This window comes from Hemiscyllium ocellatum, chromosome 1 (assembly GCF_020745735.1).
Source record: "Hemiscyllium ocellatum isolate sHemOce1 chromosome 1, sHemOce1.pat.X.cur, whole genome shotgun sequence".
NCBI lineage: Eukaryota > Metazoa > Chordata > Chondrichthyes > Orectolobiformes > Hemiscylliidae > Hemiscyllium > Hemiscyllium ocellatum.
The window spans coordinates 8194686-8216582 of NC_083401.1; the positions used below are offsets into that span (position 1 = coordinate 8194686).

The 21897-nt window shown below is 43.7% G+C and overlaps 1 protein-coding gene across 1 annotated transcript in view; it reads right to left on the minus strand.

Annotated features, from left to right (window-relative positions):
- Positions 1 to 21897, minus strand: part of LOC132820315 (programmed cell death protein 4-like) — a 52112-nt gene that overhangs the window by 15267 nt on the left and 14948 nt on the right. Inside the window, exons 4-8 of the mRNA XM_060832377.1 lie at positions 19251 to 19364; positions 14518 to 14739; positions 7681 to 7778; positions 7236 to 7347; positions 1838 to 1945 (exon numbers count right to left, since the gene is read on the minus strand). Of these exons, the coding sequence (XP_060688360.1) occupies positions 1838 to 1945; positions 7236 to 7347; positions 7681 to 7778; positions 14518 to 14739; positions 19251 to 19364 (654 nt within the window). The remainder of the gene's footprint in view (positions 1 to 1837; positions 1946 to 7235; positions 7348 to 7680; positions 7779 to 14517; positions 14740 to 19250; positions 19365 to 21897) is intronic.

Sequence of the window (21897 nt, forward strand, 5' to 3'; positions counted from 1 at the left end):
CACATATCCCCAAGTCCATTTCCCTTATGATTATATGGAAAAGATTCATCCCAGCTCTACTGTGCCTGAACAACCATATTTCTTACTGCCTGCCCTGATTTCAATCTATGACCTCCATGGCAAGCCAGGGCTCTCCATCTCCATTTCTGGAATACTGGTCAGTGAGCATCTACACACACTTCTCCCATAAGAATGGGCATCCACTACCGCCCAGTCTCTCTTTGCCTAAAGGTACTGGTTTCCCTGTTGTTTGGAAGAAGTCATACGAGACTCAAAAAGTTAACTACTTATCTCCATAGATGCTGCCAGACATGTCAGTCTGGGTAACTGCTACACAGAGTGCATTATGGCCCAGCTGTGACAAGGCTAAAGTTCAAATGCCACCTATACTAGAGGTGTATGATAATGTGTGTGAACAGATTGATTCAAAATATCTATAATTCAAGAATTCCTCTGACAGCACTTTCCAAATCTGGAACCTCTACCACAGATACATGGGAACACCAACAGCTTCAGCTTCCCCTCCAAGTCACTCACCATTCTAACTTGGAACCACAGCAGTGTGCCAAATTCCTGGAATTTCCTTCCTTGCCACACACCAGCTATCCCCTCAAAGGCTGTTGCAGCTCAAGGTGACAACTCACTACCACATTCTCCAAAGCAATTTGGGGCAGGTAACAAATGATGGCCCTGCCAACAACACACACATCCCAAGGAAATCTATCAATGATTTCAGGGAACGGCTGCTTTGGGTTTGCAGCCAGGTCCAGCTCCTTAGCAGAGAGAGAATATAGGAAGCACTTGACGACAAATGTTATTATCATGAAGTTGTTGACTAATGAAGTAATCAATGCGGAAAGTCAGGAGGCATGGGATAGTGGGAAGTTTGGCCAGTTGGATAGAGAACTGGCTAACCGGTCGAAGTCAGAGAGTGGTGGTAGATGGTAAATGTTCAGCCTGGAGCCCAGTTACAAGTGGAGTTCCACAGGGATCAGTTCTGGGTCCTCTGTTGTTTGTAAATGTTATTAATGACTTGGAAGAGGGAGTCGAAGGGTGGGTCAGTAAATTTGCAGACGGTACGAAGATTGGAGGAGTTGTGGATAGTGAGGAGGGCTGTTGTCGGCTGCAAAGGGACTTAGATATGATGCAGAGCTGGGCTGAGGAGTGGCAGATGGAATTGAGTTCTGTGCTGTATTGTTCTATGTTCAACAATCGCCATCAATTAGTCGAATAGTCTAACAGATTAACTGAGGGGACGAAGGGATACAGTCTCTAGTTCAGGAGACTTAACAGTCATCATTCCAAATGCAACTGTTTTTCTAAAACAGCCTCAATGTGTGAGCCATGTGGAGATCAAGCTATAACGAATTTCCACTTTGTGTTTTACACTCAGGATTTCCTCCACCTTTAGCATTTATTTGCTCCAAGTCAATCTGATTACATCATGGAGTCAATGACAGGCCCTTTCAGACCAAGGTAGCAAACAGCTATATGCAGGCCATTGATTGGAGCGTATTCCTCACACCCTTCAGCTGATATCACAGTACACAAACAGGATGAAAATAATCTCCAAAAACAGGACAACTGTTTCACATCAGATCAAAGTCTGCTCCTCAGCAAAAGATGGATTGGCTTTCACTTGCTTCAAGTTATTGATGGAGAGTATGGCAGACAACATGAAACTCAAGCAAGCAAGAGGGAGTGGAAAGCCATTCATGTTAGTACCTCACAACAGAAAGTAAACGGTTTCACTACAGATGACCGGATCTCAGTTTACATCATCATGCATTGTCAAGCCAAGCTGAAACACAACAGCACTGGGGATGCCTATGCTCACCTCATAAACAAGCTCATGGTGGAAATGTGGCACCTCCAAATCACGGAGGCAGTGCTCAGCTTCTGCCAGCTCTCCGGACAGCAGGAACTCTTTCAATATGAAATTCATCTGGGTCAGGGAGAAAACAAGTCAGAAAAGCACATACAAAAAGGAGGCAGACAACTCAAGGATGTTATGGCTAATCTCAGACGGTCATGCCCAGTGCTGATCACCACAGAAAGAACAGACACTGGAAATGGTTCTCCATCCTCTGGTAATGTTCCACTCTCACTTTGAACGCACACCCCTTAACCACTGTTTATAAAACACATGCAGTACAGTCAATGGCAACAGATTAATTCTAGCCTGGAGGCTTTCCGTCTGTCACTGAACATACTCAGTCCAAATCTGCCCCTCAGTTCTGGAATTGGAGGCTGGGAGGTTCCTGTATCACTCAGCTCTGTGCAGATTTACATACTGGGCCATTTAAACTCCTTTTCGAAGTCTTTTATATTCATTCACAGGATGTGGACAGCACTGACTCAGCTGGGAGTGCAATAGGTGGTAGAGGTGGGAGTAAAGGTGAGAGGTCAAACAGGAGGATGGAGCGGATAGGTGGGAAGGAAGATTGACAGGTGGGACAGATCATGAGGATGGTGCTGAGCTGGACGGTTGGAACTGAGGTAAGGTGGGGGGAGGGGAAATGAGGAAACTGATGAAATCCATATTGTTGCCCTGGGGATGGAGGGTCCAGAGGGAGAATCTGAGGTGTTCTTCCTCCAGGCATCGGGTGGTGAGGGAAGAGCGGTAGAGGTGACCCAAGACCTGCATGTCCTCAGCAGAGTGGGAAGTGGAGTTGAAATGTTGGGCCACGGGGCGGTGTGGTTGATTGGTGCTGGTGTCCCAGAGATTATCTCTGAAGCGCTCTGTGAGGAGGTGTCCAGTCTCCCCAGCGTTGAGGGGACCACATCAGGAGCAACGGATACAATAAATGATATTGATGGATGTGCAGGTAAAACTTTGATGGATGTGGAAGGGTCCTTTGGGGCCTTGGGTGGAGGTGAGGGAGAGGGAGGGTTGGTGTGGGCACAGGTTTTGCAATTCCTGCGGTGGCAGGGGAAGGTGGGTTGTTGGTTGGGTGAAGGGGGGGCGGGATATTTCTCTGGTGGTGGGGTCCATTTGTCGTGGCGGAAGATGACGCGATGTATACAGAGGTACGCAGGGTGGAAGGTGAGGACCAGTGGGGGCCTTGTTGTGGTTGGAGAGGTGGGTTTCAAGGGCAGATGTGCGGGAAGAGAACGAGATGCGCTGAAGGGCATCATCACCCAAGTGGGAGGGGAAATTGTGGTCTTTAAAGGTGTGTTCTGTGGTGGAACTGATCCTCCAGGGAACAGATGAGGCGGAGGTATTGGGAATTTTTATTAGATTCAAATTCCACCATCTGCTCTGACAGGATTCAAACCCAGGTCCCCAGAACATTCCGTGGGTCTCTGGATTAACAGTCTGATGAGAATACCACTCGGCCAATGCCTTTCCCCTATTTACCAACCAATGAACTTCGTTTTCTTGTGACGCATTGCTTTTCGTCACTTATATAAATATGAACATAGAAGGTATAGTTAGTAAGTTTGCAGAAGACACCAAAATTGGAGATGTAGTGGATAGCGAAGGAGGATATCTCAGATTACGAGATCTTGATCAGATTGGCCAATAGGCCAAAGTGGCAGATGGAGTTTAATTTAGATAAATGTGAGGTGCTGCATTTTGGAAAGGCAAATCAGGGCAGGACTGGCAAGGTCCTGGGGAGTGTTGCTGAAAAAAGGAGACACCTTGGAATGCAGGTTCATAACTCCTTGAAAGTAGATCGCAGGTAGACAGGATAGTGAAGGCAGCATTTGGTATGCTTGCCGGGAAATCGTGTTGTGGCTACACACGACATTGATTAGGCCACTACTGGAATAGTGCGCAATACTATAGGAAGGATGTTGTGAAACTTGAAAGCGTTCAGAAAAGATTTACAAGGATATTGCCAAGGTTGGAGCTTTTGAGCTATAGGGAGAGGCTGAACAGGCTGGGGCTGTTTTCCCTGGAGCGTCGGAGGCTGAAGGGTGACCTTATAGAGGTTTATAAAATCGTGACAGGTATAGATAGAGTGAGTACGAAGGTCTTTTTCCCCAGGGTGGGTGAGTCCAAAACGAGAAGGACACAGATTTAAGGTGTGAAGGGAAAGATTTAAAAGGGGCCTAAAGGGCAACATTTTCACGCAGAAGGTGGTGAGTGTATGGAATGAGCGCCCAGAGGAAGTGCTGGAAGCTGGAACAATCACAACATTTAAAAGATATCTGCATGGGCGTATGAATAGGAAGGGTTTAAGAGGGATATGGACCAAATGCTGGCAAATGGGACGAGAGATTTATTTACGATATCCGATCAGCATAGACAAGTTGGACCGGTCTGTCTCCATGCTGTAAATGACTATCATCTGTTTCCATTTTGTATGTAGCACTGACAGGAGGCTATAGAAAGTCAAACAGTATGGAAATAGACCATTCGGTTCAACCAGTCCATGCCAACTATAATCCCAAGCTAGACCAGGCCCAGCTGCCTGTACTTGGCCCACACCCCTCCAAACATTTCATCATGTACTTGTCTAAATGTTTTTTTAAATGTAACTGTACCAACGTTCACTTTCCCTAGCAGTTCAGGCCACACACAAATCACTGCTTTTTTAAAAAAAATGCCCCTCATATCTTTATTAAATCTTTTTCCTCTCACTTTAAAAATATGCCCCCAATATGAAATCCCCCACCCTAGGGAAAAGACATCTGTCATTCACTTTATCGATACCCCTTATGATTTTATAAATCTCTAAGGTCACTCTCAACCTGATACCCTTCTTTGAGAGAAGTCCCAGCTTATCCAGCCTCTCCTTTTAACCCAAACCCTCCATTTTCATCCCACATGCTGGGAAATCTCTTTTGAATCCTCTCCAGCTGAGCAACATCCCTCCGATTCCGGGCGACCAGAACTGGACACACTATTCCAGAAGAGGAATATCCTGTACAACTTCAACATGACTTGTCAACTCCTGTACTCAACAGTCTGAGCAATGCAGGTAAGTGTGCTCAACACCTTCTGAACCACCCTGTCTACCCGTGACACAACCTTCAAAGAATTATGTACCTGCACTTCTAAGTCTCTCTGTTCTATAACACTACCCAAGACCCAGCTTTTAATTGTACAAGTTCTGCCCTTGGTTGTTTTACCAGAATGCAATACCTTGCATTTATCCAAATTAAACTCCAACTGCAATTCCTCAGCCCATTAACACAACTGATCAAGATCTCTGCAATGTGACATAACCTTCTTCACTGCCCACTATGCCACCAATCTTGGTGTCATCTACAAATTCCCTAACCATACCTTCAATATTCTCATCTAAAATCATTTATATAAATAACAATAATGATGTCACTAAATGAAACCACAAAGACCAAGTACAAACGGAAGGCTCCATTTCCCCTTTATCTGTTTGCGGACTCCACTTTCACAGCTTCCTGCAATTCATTTCTTAGACACAGATTTCTTCAATAATTTTAACAAAAAAAATCAATCTGGTGCACTGAACATTTAGCAGAATACAGTGCCCAATACAGACCAATATCATTAAAATTCTTCCCAAGTCCCATTTCTTTCTCCTCTCTCTCTGACAATTTCCTTTCTTCTGCTCCATATAAAATAGCTTTTCCAGAATGAAATAAAACAAGACGGTGCAAAAACCATGAGACTCCCATCATGAGCAAGTCAAAACACTGATCTTGACTTAAGCTTCCTGCCACACCCTAATGCCCAAGGAATTGTGAAGTCACGCAAGACATCAAAAAGGAGTTTGGACTAGAACATGCGGCGGTACAGCACAGGAATGGGCTCTTGGCCTACAAATTAAACTAATCCCTCCATTCCTTACATGTGATTATCCAAAAGCCTCTTAAATGCCCCTACCATACCTGTCTCCACCAGCAGCCCTGGCATTGCGTTCCAGACACCTACCACATGGTGTAAAAAATTTAGGGAGCATTTGGTATGCTTTCCTTTATTGGGCAGAGCATTGGGAATAAGCGTTGGGAAGTCATGCTGCAGCTGTACACTGTACTGGTTAGGCCACTTTTGGAATATTGCATTCAATTCTGGTCTTCCTCCTACAGGAAGATGTTGTGAAACTTGAAAGGATTCAGAAATGATTTACAAGGATGTTGCCAGGGTTGGAGGGTTTGAGCAAAAGGGAGAGGCTGAATAGGCAAAGGCTGTTTCCCCTGGAGTGTCAGAGGCTGAGGGGTTTATAAAATCATGAGGGGCAGAATAGGATGAATAGTCAAGTTTTTTTCCCCCCAGAGTAGGGAAGTCCAGAATTAGAGGGCACAGGTTTAAGATTAAGATATAAAAGGGAAGGCAAATGCAATATTAGCATTCATTTTGAGCACACTGGAGATGTACTGCTGGCTGATCCAACCGCACTTGGAGTATAGAGAGCAATTTTGAGCCCCATATCTGTGCTGGCATTGGAGGGGGTCCAGAGGAGATAGACAAGAATGATCCCGGGTAGAAAGGACTCATATAATGACTGGTGGTTAAGGACTCTGTCTGAATTTGATGGATGGTATTTAGAAGGATGAGGGGAGGAATTACATTGAAACATGCCAGATATTGAGAGACCTGGAGAGAGTGGGCATGGAGAAGACAGATCCTCTGGGAGAGAGAGGATCTGTGGACACAGCATCAGGATTAAGGGACAACCCTTTCGAACTGAGAGGAGGAGGCATTTCTTCAGTCAGAAAGTGGTTGATTTGTGAAACTCATTGCTGCAAAGGGTTATGGAGGCCAAGTCAGTGAGTGTATCTAAGACAGAGATAGATCGGTTCATAATTAGTAAGGCAACCAAGAATTACAGGGAGAAGGCAGGAGAATGGGGTTAAGAAACATGTCTGCCAAGATCGAATAGCAGAGAAGACTCAATGGGCCGAATGGCCCAATTCTGCTCCTATATCTTATGGTATTTGACTGGACAGGAACTGAAGGGCCTGGAAGTAGTCTCTAAAACTTAAGGTTAGTCTCATGATCACTTGGATTGACAATTTAGAACTGAGCTGGAGAGAATCTTTCTCACTGTGAACCTTTGAAATTCTCCACATCACAAAGCTGTGGATGCTCAGAATATAAGAAAAGCCATCGACAAAGTTTTGAGCACGAAGCAAACCCAGGTGATACAGGACTAGAGGAGGAAAGTGAAGTTGAACTTCATTTAATACAATCCTCTGTTCCAGCTTCTGATACGGAACTGTGTTTCTCCACCTTCTGCCCCTCTCAATCATCCTTCCTCGCCAACACCAAATTGGCCTCTTTACAGGGTTCTATGGCCTACCTCTCTGATGAGATGTTTAACAGGTCGCTGCCCTCCGCCTACTCCCCAGACGTTGTCCAATCCGACACCCCGCTTCATACTCAGAAGGACAACAGCACGATCCAAAGCAGCACTGAAGGGAAGGGAGGACGAAGTCAGACACGCTGGGACCTGGATTAGCTCAGGGTCAGCAGAGCAAGTTTCTGAATAGCAGAGACCATTCCAAGGCACCATTAATACTCAGAGAAACTTCTTGACTCAAACGCAAAATCGTTTTCTTCAATATCTCAAACCATGCCCAGTGGCGCTTACCTCCAGCACAGACAAACGCCTCAAATATACACAGACACACACACACACACACACACACACACACACACACACACACACACACACACACACACGATAGAAAACCAATATTAATTTCTTACTTAATAACAGAACCCTCCCAAAAATCCAAACTTACCGTGCATGATCACAATTCACTCTCCCTTTATAACTGTCGAGAAAGTTTGATGGCAACACATCATCTGCAACTGCCCTGGCGATAAACTGGCCAAGCACCTGCCCAGACAGCAAAGAAAGACACACATTAACTAAGCAAACTAGGTCAGTGCAGCTAAAGGAGTGACTGGTCCCTGTGAATCTCCAGCATCCAGTGATAGAATGAGTTTGGTAATTCTGTAATATCAGACAGCCTGTTCCTATCTGCCATGAAGTAATGGACAGTGGGGGAAGTCCATGACAGAGCTAGGAAAATGAAAGCTCTACAATCTGCCCTAGTCCAAATACAATTAACAGGATAAAGGCAACCCAGGACTACAGTGCAATAGTCATCAGCTCCTCATGCAGCAACAGAGAAACCTTCAATTTCAAAAGGGGTTGACATGATGCTTCAGTTTTCAGATGAGAGGGACAAAGAGACACAACAACCATTCGAATTAACAAGTAAAGGCCAGGCAGGATGCAGGACACAGAATGGCTGAAATGGAAGGTACAGCTTCAGCATCCTGAAGAACAACTGGCAACAATGGGGAGAAAGCTGGTCAATGGCTTCACTACATATGGTCAATCTGCTCAACAGCTGAGAGAAAAATGTTGACCAACATACCTCTTCTGTTGCTGTTCTAATAGTGGCTTAATGTCACACTAGGCAACTGTTTATGCCAGGATTGACAACTTGGTCTATACAATACTTGGCGCTTTTAGTCTTTTTGCAGTTTTTGATCAGGCTTTCACAAGGCACAAGTCAGGAGTATGAAGAATACCCTCCACTTCAAGGATAATTGCAGCTCCAAAACTCAAAATGGTATGAGAGACATTTAATTCACCATCATAATTCATATCTCCCCATTTCTAGTGCATGTAGCAAGTGCACGTATGAGTTACAAGATGCATTGCAACAACTTCTACCACGTAGAAGAGGAGCAGCAAATATATGAGGACGCCAACCACCATCTGCAAGTTCCTCTCCAAACTACACATTATCCCGACTGAGAAAGAAAATCAGTCCACCTTCACTGCTGCTGGGTCAAAATCCTGGAACTCCCTTCCTCACTGCACACGGGTATGCCTACACTGCAAGGACTGCAGCAGTTCGACAAAGTAGCTCATCATCACCACCAACAACTACTCAAGGGCAATTAAGGATGAGCAATTGATACAGGCCTGGCCAATAATGCCCTTGTGCCATAAATGAATAAAGAAAATCAGACAAACAAATCGCTGGAAAGGCTCAGCAGATGTGGCAGCACTTGTGAAGAAAAATCAGACTTACTGGACCTGAAATGTTAACTTTGATCTTTTCTTCACAGATGCTGTCAGACCTGCAGAACTTTTTCAGCAAATTTTGCTTTTGTTTCTGATTTATAGCATCTGCAGTTCTTTTGGTTTTTATTAAAAGAAAATCAGACAAATGGTTCCTAAGTTAAGTTATTCAATTGCTTGGTCAAAGAGGTACGTCTTAATTGTCTTTAAAAAGAAATTAGGACGGTGGCGATAGAACAACATACCTATTAGCCTTACTTCAGTAGTAGAAAAAATGCTCGAAGCTTAGTGAAGAATGTAACAAGTGGCCTGTCAGCAAGAATTTACACATGGGAAACAGAGCTTGCCAAACCAGTCTGAGTGTTATGAGGATGTAACTAATAAAATTTATCAAGCACACACAATTGTTGAGCAAGTACCCCACAAGAAATTGGTTCGTGAAGCTCAGGCACATGATAGGGGGTAATGTACTGGCATGGATTACTGATTTTCTAAAAGCTGAAATACATGAGTTATTCTTGCAATGGCAAGAAGAAAGGCATCATAAGGATCAGTAGCTGAGCCTCAGTAATTTCTATCAATGATTTGAATGTGAGAACCAAGCACAATATGTTTGGTTTATCTAAAGCTAGGTAGGAGTGTGTTACGAGGAAGATGAAGTGGCTTTAAAATGATATGGACAGACTTAATGAGTTGGCAAGAACATGGCAGATGCAACTTAATATGGAAAGTCAAAAGATTTGGCAGTTTAAAAAAAAACATTGGTAGGAGGAACAAACGTTCAGAGTATTTGCTAAATGGTAAAAGATTAAAAGAGTAGATAAACATGGAGTGCTCTGGGCACTCCCATCAATAAATCAGTCAAGGTTAACATGCAAGTGCAGCATGCCATTCTGAAAGCTAATGGAATGCTAGCCTTCACCAGGTATAGGGAACAGTGAAGTCTTGCTTCAATACAAGTCTTGAAGAAGGGTCATCGGACCCAAAACATTCACTTTAATTTCTCTTCACAGATGCTGCCAGACCTGCTGAGCTTATCCAGCAACTTCTCTTTTTGTTTCTAGAACACAGAACAGTACTGGCCTTTTGGCCTCAATATTGTGCCGATCTTTTATCCTATTCTAAAATCAAACTAACCTACATACTGTTCATTGTACTATCTATCTATCTTCCATGAGGTGCTTAAATATCCCTAAAATATCTGACTCTACCACCACTGCTGGCAGTGCATTCCACACACCCACCACTCTCTGTGTACATAACTGATCTCTGACACCTCCCCTGAATCTTCCTCCAATCACCTTAAAATTATACCCCCTTGTGTTAGCCATTCCCACCCTGGGAAAAACACTCTGGCTATCATCATCTTGTACACCCCTGTCAATGAAGGGCTTATGCTCGAAACGTCGAATTCTCTATTCCTGAGATGCTGCCTGGCCTGCTGTGCTTTGACCAGCAACACATTTGCAGCTGTGATCTCCAGCATCTGCAGACCTCATTTTTCACCCCTGTCAAGTCACCTCTCATCCTTCTTCGCACTAATGAGAAAAGCCCTAGCTCCCTCAATCTTACTTCATAACGCATGCCCTGTTTCTCATTTATATCATCCACAGTTCTTGCAGTTTTTATTCAATTCAACATAACTTTGGTTCTACCACAAACGGAACACTACGTGCAGTTTAATCCCCTCACCTTAGGAAGCACAGAGAGAATGGTGGGTTATCCAGTGAGGAACGAATGGGGAAACTGAGTCTGTATTCTCTAGAGTTGAGGAATGAGGTGATCTCAATGAAATCTAAAAGATATTTAGAGGGATAGACCAGGTAGACGCAGATAAAATGCTTCCCTGGAGCGGGGGGAGTCTAAAACTAAGAGACACAATTTCAAAAGAAGGGAGGGGGCCTCTCAGGACTTAAATGAGAATTTGTCTTTTAAATCAAGTGATTATGACTCTCTACCCCACAATTGTATTCAATAGCATAACAGGTCTGGGAAGTGAGAAGCCTGGTCCTGCTCCCATGTTCTTACATGACAAGCCCAACCGATAGGGCCAGTGGCACAGTGAGCAAAACCCATAGTAGCAGATGGTACAATAGGAGTCGCCGTAATAATGTTCCTTTCTCAGAGCCCTACACTGCAGAGAATTTGAATACAGGCAGTGCATGGACTAAATTCTAAAATGCTAATGGATGCAGCTGGTCAGAGAGAAGCTTACACTGAGCAAGTTCCCAAGGTTACCTTGTGACAGTAGGTTTGAGAATGTTCAAGGCAAGCGGCAGTGCTTTTACTTCACTTAAGAGTAATCTATTTCTGGATCAATATTTACATAAGCTAGGCGTGTCTGACTGTGCTGTACACCAACAGCTCAAGCACAGCGAAGGTCTAAAGAATGTAAGTGAACCTGTTATGTGAAAAGGAACAATTTCCTTCAGTAACTAATCTGCAGCACTCTCAACCTCCACCTAAAACAATGTGCTAAAGTGAACTGATACGTCCCTGTCAACAAACAATCCAATCCTGTCAATCACCTTAAACCACCCAGCATTTACAACCCTACTGGCTAATGTTGAAGTTCTGTTGAAGGCGTGTTTCAGGTGAGAACAGAAACCAAGGCCTCCAATGCCAGTAAATCTTTGTTTAAAAAAGGGAATCAAAACTGTTCACAGTTCACCAGCATGATGGCACAGTGGTCAGCACTGCTGCCTCAGTGCCAGAGACCCGGGTACAATTCCCACCTCGAGCAACTGTCTGTGTGGAGTTTGCACATTCTCCCTGTGTCTGCGTGGGTTTCCTCCGGGTTCTCCGGTTTCCTCCCAGAGTCCAAAGATGTGCAGGTTAGGTGAATTGGCCAAGCTAAATTGCCCATAGTGTTAGATGAAGGGGTAAATGTAGGGGAATGGGTCTGGGTGGGTTGCTTTTTGGAGGGTCGGTGTGGACTTGTTGGGCCGAAGGGCTTGTTTCCACACTAAGTAATCTAATTGCAGCTATCGTCTAACCAGCGCCTTGTATAATTTTAGGAAGACTTCCATTTTTTTTGACTCCATACCCTTTAGGGAAAAAAAAAAGAGTAGAACTCCAGAAGTGAGGAGCATGCTTTCTGTTGTATTACATGAATGTTACCTTGGGCAATGACAGTATTACATCAGGCACAGTAAGATGCCATACCAGCTAAAAGGGGATTACAGCACAGCAACAGATCCTTCAACCCATCAAACCTGCACTGACAGATGATGCCTTTCTAAATAAAAACCTTGTGCCTCTACATGATCGATATCCCTGCCTATTCATGTCTTTCACAATGCCTCAAACGTTTCTATTGGATCTGCTTCTATCAGAGTCATACAGCTGTACAGCATGGAAACAGACCTTTCAGTCTAACTTGTCCATAGGAACCACACATCCTAAATAACCTAATCCCATTTGCCAGCATTTGGCCCATATCCCTCTAAACCCTTCCTATTCATGTAACTATCCATGTATATATTGCGATTGGCCCAGCCTTCACCACTTCCTCTGGCAGCTCATTCCATACACGCACCATGCCCTGCGTGAAAAAGTTGCCCCTTAGGTCCCTTTGACGTCTTTCCTCTCGCAACCTTTCCCCTTGGTGGGGGAGACCAGAACTTGAGGGCATAGGTTTAGGGTCAAAGGGGAAAGATTTAAAACAGACCTAAGGGGCAACTTTTTCACGCAGAGGGTGGTGCGTGTATGGAATGAACTGCCAGAGGAAGTGGCAAAGGCTGGTACATTACATCAAATGCATTTGGATGGGTATATGAATAGGAAAGGTTTGTAGGAATGTGGGCCATTAGGGAATCTAATCTAAAATAAAGCAGTGCTGGTAAATGGAACTATATTAATTTACCACCTCAAACCCTCCAACTTGGCAACATCCTTGTAAATCTTTTCTGAACTTTTTCAAGTTTCACAACATCCTTCCTACAACAGGGAGACCAGAATTGCACGCTGAATTCCAAAAGTGGCCTAAACAAAATCTCCTAACTCCTTTATTCAAAACCTCCTCCAGCAGCTCACTGCAGGCACTTACCATCCTGTTTAAAAAAAACCTGTTGCTCATATCTCCTTTAAACTTTCCCCTTCTACCATAAGCCAACGTAATAGTTTACATTTCTACCCTGGCAAAAAGACTCTGACTATCCATGCATCTTAATTTTATAAATATATATCAGTTCATCCTCTCAGTTTGTTCAATCTCTCCTCATAGCTAATATCCTCCAAACCAGACCACATCCTGGGAAACAAAGTCTCCATATCCTTCTGGTAATGTGGTGACCAGAAATGTGTGCAACAGCTGTAACATGACTCACTAATTTCTATACTCAGTGCACCAACTGAGGAAGACAAGCATGCCTTACACCTTCTTGACCATCTTAGCCACTTGTTGCCATTTTCAAGGAACTGTGGACCTGTACGTCTAGATCTCTTTGTATGTTAATACTTCTAAGTGTTCTACCATTTACTATAAACTTCCCTCCTGCATCAAATCTACCAAAATGCCCATTTGACATTTATCCACCCAAATCTCTAGCCTATTTATATCTTGCTGTATCCTCTGGTAATCCCCCTCACTATCTGCAGCTCCCCAATCTTTTGAGTGACATATCTGCAACCTTCATAATCAGACCACCTACATTCTCCTCCAACTCACTGTAAAATATACACAAACAGCAGTGGTCCCAGTACTGATCCCTGTGGAACAGTTTGACACCAATTTCCAGCCTGAAAATCACTCTTCCACCACTACTTCAATAATGACCAAGCCAGTTCTATGCCATCTTGCCAACTTTCAATGGATCCCATGTGACCTCACCTTCTGTATCAACTGGACATGAGGGACCTTGTCAAAGGCCTCGCTAAAGTCCATGTAGACAACATCCACTATCCGGCTCTCAATTATTATTCACAACACCAGAAGAATTCTGCTCTGGCATTAGTCCTTTCACACGTTCCTAAACAGGCATGAGGAACCAGAGTTTAACATCCCAATTCAAAACTGAATTTAGGTAAGCACTAAATTGGAATGGCCAAAATCTGTAATGCAGCTCTATCAGAACAAGGATCTCTTATTTCCTGAAGCAGCGAATGTTCGCAGGAAGTCTGAATACCATTTGAGGGAGATGGATCTGAGGAGCGCATACTGTAAATGTCAGGCTGTGACAAACCGCAACAGAAGTCATCACAATTCAGATACTGCTCAGTCCATACCATTGTGGTTTGGCTATCTGATTTTCCTTCCAATTCCTGTATTAATAACATGCTCATTTATCTTGGCATTTAGTGCTGAAAGGTTAACCTGTCATTTTCTCACATATGTGCTGGCTCAAAGTGCACATTTCTACTAATTTCTGTCCTTATTTCACCTTAACATAATGCTGGCGGAGTGTACCATGTGAATAAAAGGTTGCACATAGGATCTCAAGCTAAGTAACATGCCCCATAATCGTAGGTACAAATTAGGGCTGTATTAGTAGCTGACTTTTACCAGCAAATGCTTGTGAAGAGCTTGCAGTTTTACCTGTGGTGCTTCAGGTGTATCAAGAATAAGGTCAGGCAGATCCTTCAGCATCTTATCAAAGGCCTTGGCAACATCAGCAGCTGTAAGGACTTTCCCCAGGAGGTCGGACAGAAGCCGGGATGTCAGCTCCCGGTGACTCGCCTTGCCTTCCAACGCAAGAGAGACTGCCAGAGAAGGAACCTCATGCTTTCTCTTGCCCAGGTTCAGTTCCTGCAGCAGAGCCTAAAAACAGAGTCACAGAATGGTTATAGAAAGAGCACTCAGCTGGTTCCACTGCCTTGCCATTGCCTCAGATCCATGAAAAGCTCCTCTCTTCAGATAACTTTCCAAACTTTTGGAAGTCATAATTGATTCAGCCACCCTCTGGGGGGAGTGCATTCCAGATAGTAACCACCTGCTGCCTAAATAAGCCCTGGCACTGATTTTCATTCATTGTTGTTCTCTAGTTCTCCAATTTCACCACTGCTAACAGATTTTCCCCCTTTATTTTAGCCAATCCCCTCATGACACCACTAGCAAATTTTCTTAATTTCTCTTCGCCACACAAGAAAAGCAGTGGTTCTAAAAACTCTTTCTTGGATGTCCAGTTATGTATCTTCATCAATCTAATAAACAAATTTTCACCACTCCTCTCATTTTCTTAGTCAGCTATCCAATCTCTTGTTCATCCTGCTACCATTAACTTTCATCGAGAGGATCGAACTTTGCTGAGAAGCCGGCTATGTGGCACTTGATCAAATGTCATACGGACTTCCATCTCAGTGGCTTTGTCAGCCCTACAGAGTTAACCATGGTTTTCAAGCAATAAGTGATTCACACCAGTTCAAGTGAATATTAATGTGGGCCACGATTATAATTTCTAAAAGCTTTCCTAACACAGAGATAAAATTAACGAGCCTGTAGCTGCTGGATTTATCCTTGCACATTTCTTTGAAAAAAGCTTAATATTTGCAATTCTCCAGTTGCTCGTGCCAAGCAGGATTGAATGATTATATCCAATTACTCAGATTTCTGGCCGAACTTCCCTGAGCATCCTTGGCTGCCTCTGATCCAGTTCTCCTGTGCAGTACCACATTTTAGTACCTCAACCACCTATAATGGGACTTCAGCAGGGCTTTTTCCTATGAAGATATATGCAAAGTAATCATTTAATACCTCAGTCATGTCCTCTGCCTCCAAGCACAAATCAGCTTTTGGTTCCTAATTAGCCCCATTTTTATCATTTATATTTAGGATTTCCTGTTGTGTTAGCTGCTAGTCTCATTTCATACATCTCTGCCTCTTATTTCCCTTCTCACTTGCCCTCAACAATATAAAATCAGTTCCGACTTCACTCTCCTTGTCTTGTGGGAATACACCTCCACTATACCAGAACGCTCTCTCCTTTAAAAGGAGAAACACTGACCCTAAAAAATTTGCCCGTCAATCTTCGACTCCAATTTTCCTGGTCTAGATCCATTCACATCCCATTGACCCACTCCAATTTGCCTACTGGACCAACATTTCCACGTCAGATGCTATATCACTTGCCCTTCACTCCTCCATAGAATATCTTAACACCAAGAACAGCTATGCAAGAATCCTACTCATTGACTACAGTTCAGCCTTCAACACTAATATCCCCTCGCGACTGATTACTAAACTTAGTGATCTCGGACTAAGCCCCACTCTCTGCAACTGGATCCTCAGTTTCCTGACCCACAGGCCACAATCAGTGAAGATTGGGGACAATATTTCATCCTCACTAACACTCAACACTGGAGACCCCAGGGGTGCATACTCAGCCTCCTGCTGTACTCACTATGTACCCGTGACTGTGTCGCCAAATACCAGACTAATGCCACTTACAAGTTCGCTGATGACACCACCATAGTTGCTCAAATCTCAGATGGCGACGAAACAGACCACAGACAGGAGGTGGAAGACCTGGAAAAATGGTGCACCGAGAACAATCTAGCTCTCAATGCCGGCAAAACCAAAATAACTCATTACTGACTTTTGGCGGATGTTACTCATGCCCTTCCCTACACATTAACTGCAGAGGTGGAACGAGTGGAGAGTGGAGTGTCAGGCTCCTGGGAGTGATCATCCACAACAAGATTTACTGGACTCTTCACATAGACGTATAAAGGTCCAACAATGTCTCTTCTTCCTCAGACAGCTGAGGAAATTTGCCATGAAGGTGAATACCCTTGCCAACTTTTATAAATGTGCCATCGAGAGCATTCTGTCTGGATGTATCACTACCTGGTATGGTAACTATACCATTCAAGATCGGAGACGGTTACAGAGAGTGGTGAACTCGGCCCCGACAATCACAAAGGCCAACCTCCCACCTATAGAATCCATCTCCCAGGCCCACTGACAAGGAAAGGCCGCCAGCATTCTCAAAGCTCCATCCCATTCTGGAAATGTTTTTCTACAACCTCTACCATCGGGAAGAGGGTACAGATGCCTGAATAAATGCAGCCGGTTCCAAAACAGTTTCTACCCTACTGCTGTTAGAATACTGAATGGGCTCACAAACTTTTAATATTCACCCGTACCTGTGGTTTTGTTTTTGCCGCTGTTTACCTATTATTTAGGTATCTATGGTACTTAACTGTCTGTATCACTCAAGGTAAAGCTTCCCACTGTGCCTCAGTATAAGTGACAATACATTCAACTCAATTTAATTGAAATTGGCCCTCTGCTGATTATTCCTTTTTACTGTGGATGGCTCCTTATTCTTCATCATCTTGATCATGTTTCGAGCGACTGTCTCAAGGCTACATGACACTTAATTATTTGGATGCACTGCACTCAATAGAACCAGGCCCTGCATGGTTTCCTTTCTTGATGAACTAAAAGCATGTGACTGAAAAACTCTCCTCTCCTTAACACTTTAAAGATCCCATTATCACTACCAGATAGTCAATGCATCTTTGTGACATTTCTTTGCAAATACTTTCTCTTGCACCTTTCCCACCAGTTGGTAACCGATATAACACTATCCTGTATTTATTGTACTATACAATAAAATACACTCAGTATTCTAACTGGAGGTGTCTTAGCTCTAGCCAAATGATTTCTATCTGTGCTCCCTCTGGGATTCTCCAAAACTAATATTCTCCTTAAACCTTCCAGCCGCTTCCTTTATTTGGCTCCTCATCTTTCCCGAGCATCTTGTATTCAGGAATGTTTAGTAGCCAATCCTGCACTTTATTTGAGCCAGGCTTCTGTTCCAGTCACATCGTATTCTTACCTGAATATCTGAGCCTTCAACCTTGTACATCACAGAACAAACATGGTCTTCACTGAGGATTAATCACAATGAACTCCAGCAGCAATATGTACTGTTTCAGTAATTTCAATATTGAAAAATACCCTTACGCATTGCTTGGGCACAGAAAACATTTTAAAAACTGATACACGGCCAAGTGGCAAGGCAGAGAGGAGAAACAGAATGTTTTAGGAGTGCCTAAAGGGAGAGAAAAGTGGGTCAGAATCTAGGAAAAAGGAAGCACCACATTCCTGCTCTTGCTATCTCGTGTGTTGGAGGCCAAGGCAGGTCACTGAATGCTGACAGCTCGTTTCTACCTCATCACTAGGTAAGCTACGGCATGAAATGCCTTCCCTCAACATGACTACTGCTCTTTCTCCGCCTCAACCCTTCCACTCATTATGGGAAAAGTATTACTCATCACATTGCTTTCAAACAGCCATCAAACTTTACTCTTTAACTGAGCAACAGCTTATGACACTCCTGAAAACCTACCTCTTTGACCAAGCTTTTGGTCATCTGACCTAATATCTCCTCATATGGCTCGGTGTCATACTTTGTTTATAATGCTCCTGTGAAGTGCCTTGGAATATTCCGTTATGTTAAGCTGTTACATAAATATAAGTAGGAGTAGTTGAGCAGTAACCTAAAAATCAAACAAGGACAACGTATGACTTTAAAACAGGAATGGTATGCTGTCTGCACCTCCCATTCCCAAGCCTACACTTGATTGCAAATTGTGTACACTTTCAGAGAAGGTATTTTTTCCCCTTTTTCTGCCAAGGGGTTTGGCAGGGAGGGTACCCAAAGGACAAGGCAGTGAACCAGCTTTTACAATGCCCCTGTATCTATACTGCTCATTGCTGACATGGTTGACCCAGTTCAACTTCTATGCTAAGAACTCAGGGACCACTGTGCCATTGAACTACACGAGATGGTGACTGGAATGTTTCTTGTTGGTGGCAATGACCTGGTGTTCATTTTACCTGCTACGCAACATTACCCAGGCATGTAATATAGGCAGCTCTAGGTTACCTGACAATCAGGGGAATAGAACACAGGAGTGGAACAGCCCCAACGTTTGACATTATGACCAGCTTGCAGTTGAAAACTACCAGTCTGAGGATGATCTGAAAATCTAGGACAGCAAGGCTGTCACAAAGCTTCATGTCAGACCAGAACAAAATTGATCAGGCGAGCACAGAAAAAGCTGTTTCCAGATTCAGCAGACAGGATTCCTGCATTGATTAATCAGAGGTGAGAGACAGCACTTTCAGCTTGAAAACATATCCAAGAAGTGAATGCAGAAGGACTTAAACTGGATGGAAGATAAGAGACCTAAAGGAGTGGGGTGAGGTGGGAGGATTAGGACAAAGGAAGATGCTATTCAGTGAAGATAACTGATAGGGACACGCTTAAGATGTTGAAGTTTGAGGGCTGGATGAGGAATGTAGAGACTTCATTTACATACCGCCACTTCACGTCCATCTCCATGTTCAAAGTACTCCTTCACAATTGGAGTCACGGTCTTCTGCAGTGCATTTTCATCCAGTTCTGGGACCATTGTCCCATACACTGTTTTGCCCTAGCAACAGAGCAGACAGACAAATTTATCACCATATATGAGACCCCCTCAACATCATCACCTTACTCTAGAGGTTATCTACAATAATGGAGTTAGAAAAGTGGAGGCCGTCACATTACAACATTTAATGGGTATATGATAGGAAGGACACAGGCTAAGTGCTAGCAAATGGGAGTAGATTAATTTAGGCTATCTGGTCAGCGTAGATAAGTTGGACAGAGGAGTCAGAAAAAAAAACTTGCCAATCTTTAGCATCTAACTGCCTGATTTAAGGCAGGTGACTGACTTAATCCTCTGGTGACTTTAATACACTTCTATTATTTCATCCTTGAGATGGAATATTCTGCCTCAAGATCAAAAGCTCAGTACTGCAGCTTTCCAGCACCAAAGCCCTGCACGATTGCAAAAGCCTCGAATGTCTTCAAAATGGTTAGCTAACATTCTTGAGGGAAGGAAATCTACTCTCCTTAACTGGTCTGGCCTATATGTGACTCCAGCAATATAACTTAACAGTCTTCTGAAATAATCTAGCAAATCATTCAGTTGCAAACCAAAAACCGCTATGAATTTAATCTGGACAACTATGAAATAATGCGTTTTGGGAGATCAAATGCAAGAGGAAAGTATACTGTAAACAGCAGGACCTTAGAAGCATTGATATGCAGAGCAATCTGAAAATGATGACTCAAGTGGATTTGGCGGTAAAGGAGCTGATTGACATGCTTGTTCGCATGGGGCAGTGAATATAAAAGTTGGCAAGTCATGTTGTACTTCAGTGAGGTCACATTTGAAGTATCGTGTGCCATCCTGGAAGGAGGACATAGAGACTTTGGAGAGGGTTACCAGGATGTTGCCTGGAAAAGAGCATGTTAGCTATAAACAGGGGTTGTTGAAAAGTGTGGTGCTGGAAAAGTGCAGCAGGCCAGGCAGCATCTGAGGAGCAGGAGAAGCGATGTTTCTGGCATAAGCCTTCTTCAGGAAACGTCAATTCTCCTGCTCCTCAGATGCTGCCTGGCCTGCTGCGCTTTTCCAGCACCACACTTTTCAACTCTGGTCTCCAGCATCTGCAGTCCTCACTTTCTCCTATAAACAGGGGTTGGACAAACTTTGACTGTCTTTGCTAGAGCATTGGAGGCTGAAGGGTGACTTGATAGATTATAATATTATGAAAGGCGTGTTCAGTCAGAGTCTTTAACCCAGGGTGGAAATGTCAAAAACTATAGGGCATAGGTTTAAGGCGAGAGGGGAAGCGTTTCAAGGAGACACGGGAGGAAAGTACTTTTTTTTAAAAACACGGGGTGGTAGTTGCCTGGAACACGCTGCCAGTGAAGGTGGTAGAAGCAGGTATGATAGCAATGTTTAAGAGGCATTTAGATAGATACATGAACAGGAAGTAGGATACAGATCTTATGGTCCTATAGTCACCTCAAGATCTATGACTCAGAAACGAAAGGAAATTGCATTCGATGCCAAAGGTCTACATGGTGGGGGGGGTAAGACTGAACACAGCACAGTCCTTGTGGAGACAAAACCTTCACAATCCATACTCTCAAGACCCAGCTTATCCCCACTTTACCATACGTGATCCAGCCTGGCTTAATGAAGTGTGTAGGAAGGCATGCCAGGTTATTATCAGCACCAGAAATGAGATGTCAAACTGGTGAAGCTATAACACAGGACTAGTTAACAAAACATGAAGCAGCATGCAATTAGCACAGATAATCAACTCTACAGAAAACATATCCGATTTAAACTCAGCAGTCCCCCCACATCCAGCTGTGAATGATAAACAATTAAACTATCTACAAGATGCGCTACAAAAATCCAAAGATCCTCAGACAGCACCTTCCAAACTTATGACCACTTCCACCTGGAGGGACCAGAGCAGCAGATATATCGGAACACCCCACCTTCGAGTTGCTCTCCAAGCCACTCACCATCCTGACTCGAAAATATATCAACATTCCTTCACTGTCGCTGAGTCAAAATTCTGGAATGCCCTTCTGAAGAGCATTATGGGTCAACCCACAGCAGGTGGACTGCAACGGTTCAAGAAGGCAGCTCACTATCACCTTCTCAAGAGCAACTAGGGACAGGTAACAGCTGATTCCTGATGGAAGGGCTTTTGTCCGAAACGTCAATTTTTCTGCTCAAAATGCTGCCTGACCTGCTATGCTTTTCCAGTACCACACTAAGCTAGACTCTGATCTCCAGCATCTGCAGTCCCCACTTTCGCCATGGGCAATAGCTGGCCAGTTACTGATGCCTACATCCCACAAGTGAATTAAAACAAACTAACAGGTGCTCAGCTAATACCCCTACCCACAATCATAGGGAAGCAAAGAACAGAGGGAAAGAGACAAGGCTATTTGCAACTACCTTCAAACAGAAATGCCAAATGGATGATCTAATTTTTTCCTCCTCCAGACCCCCAATATCACACATGCAAGTCTTCAACCAAATTCTATTCACTTCATGTAGAGCTGAAATGACTGGATGGTGCAAAGAATACAGCTCCTGACAACATTCTAAA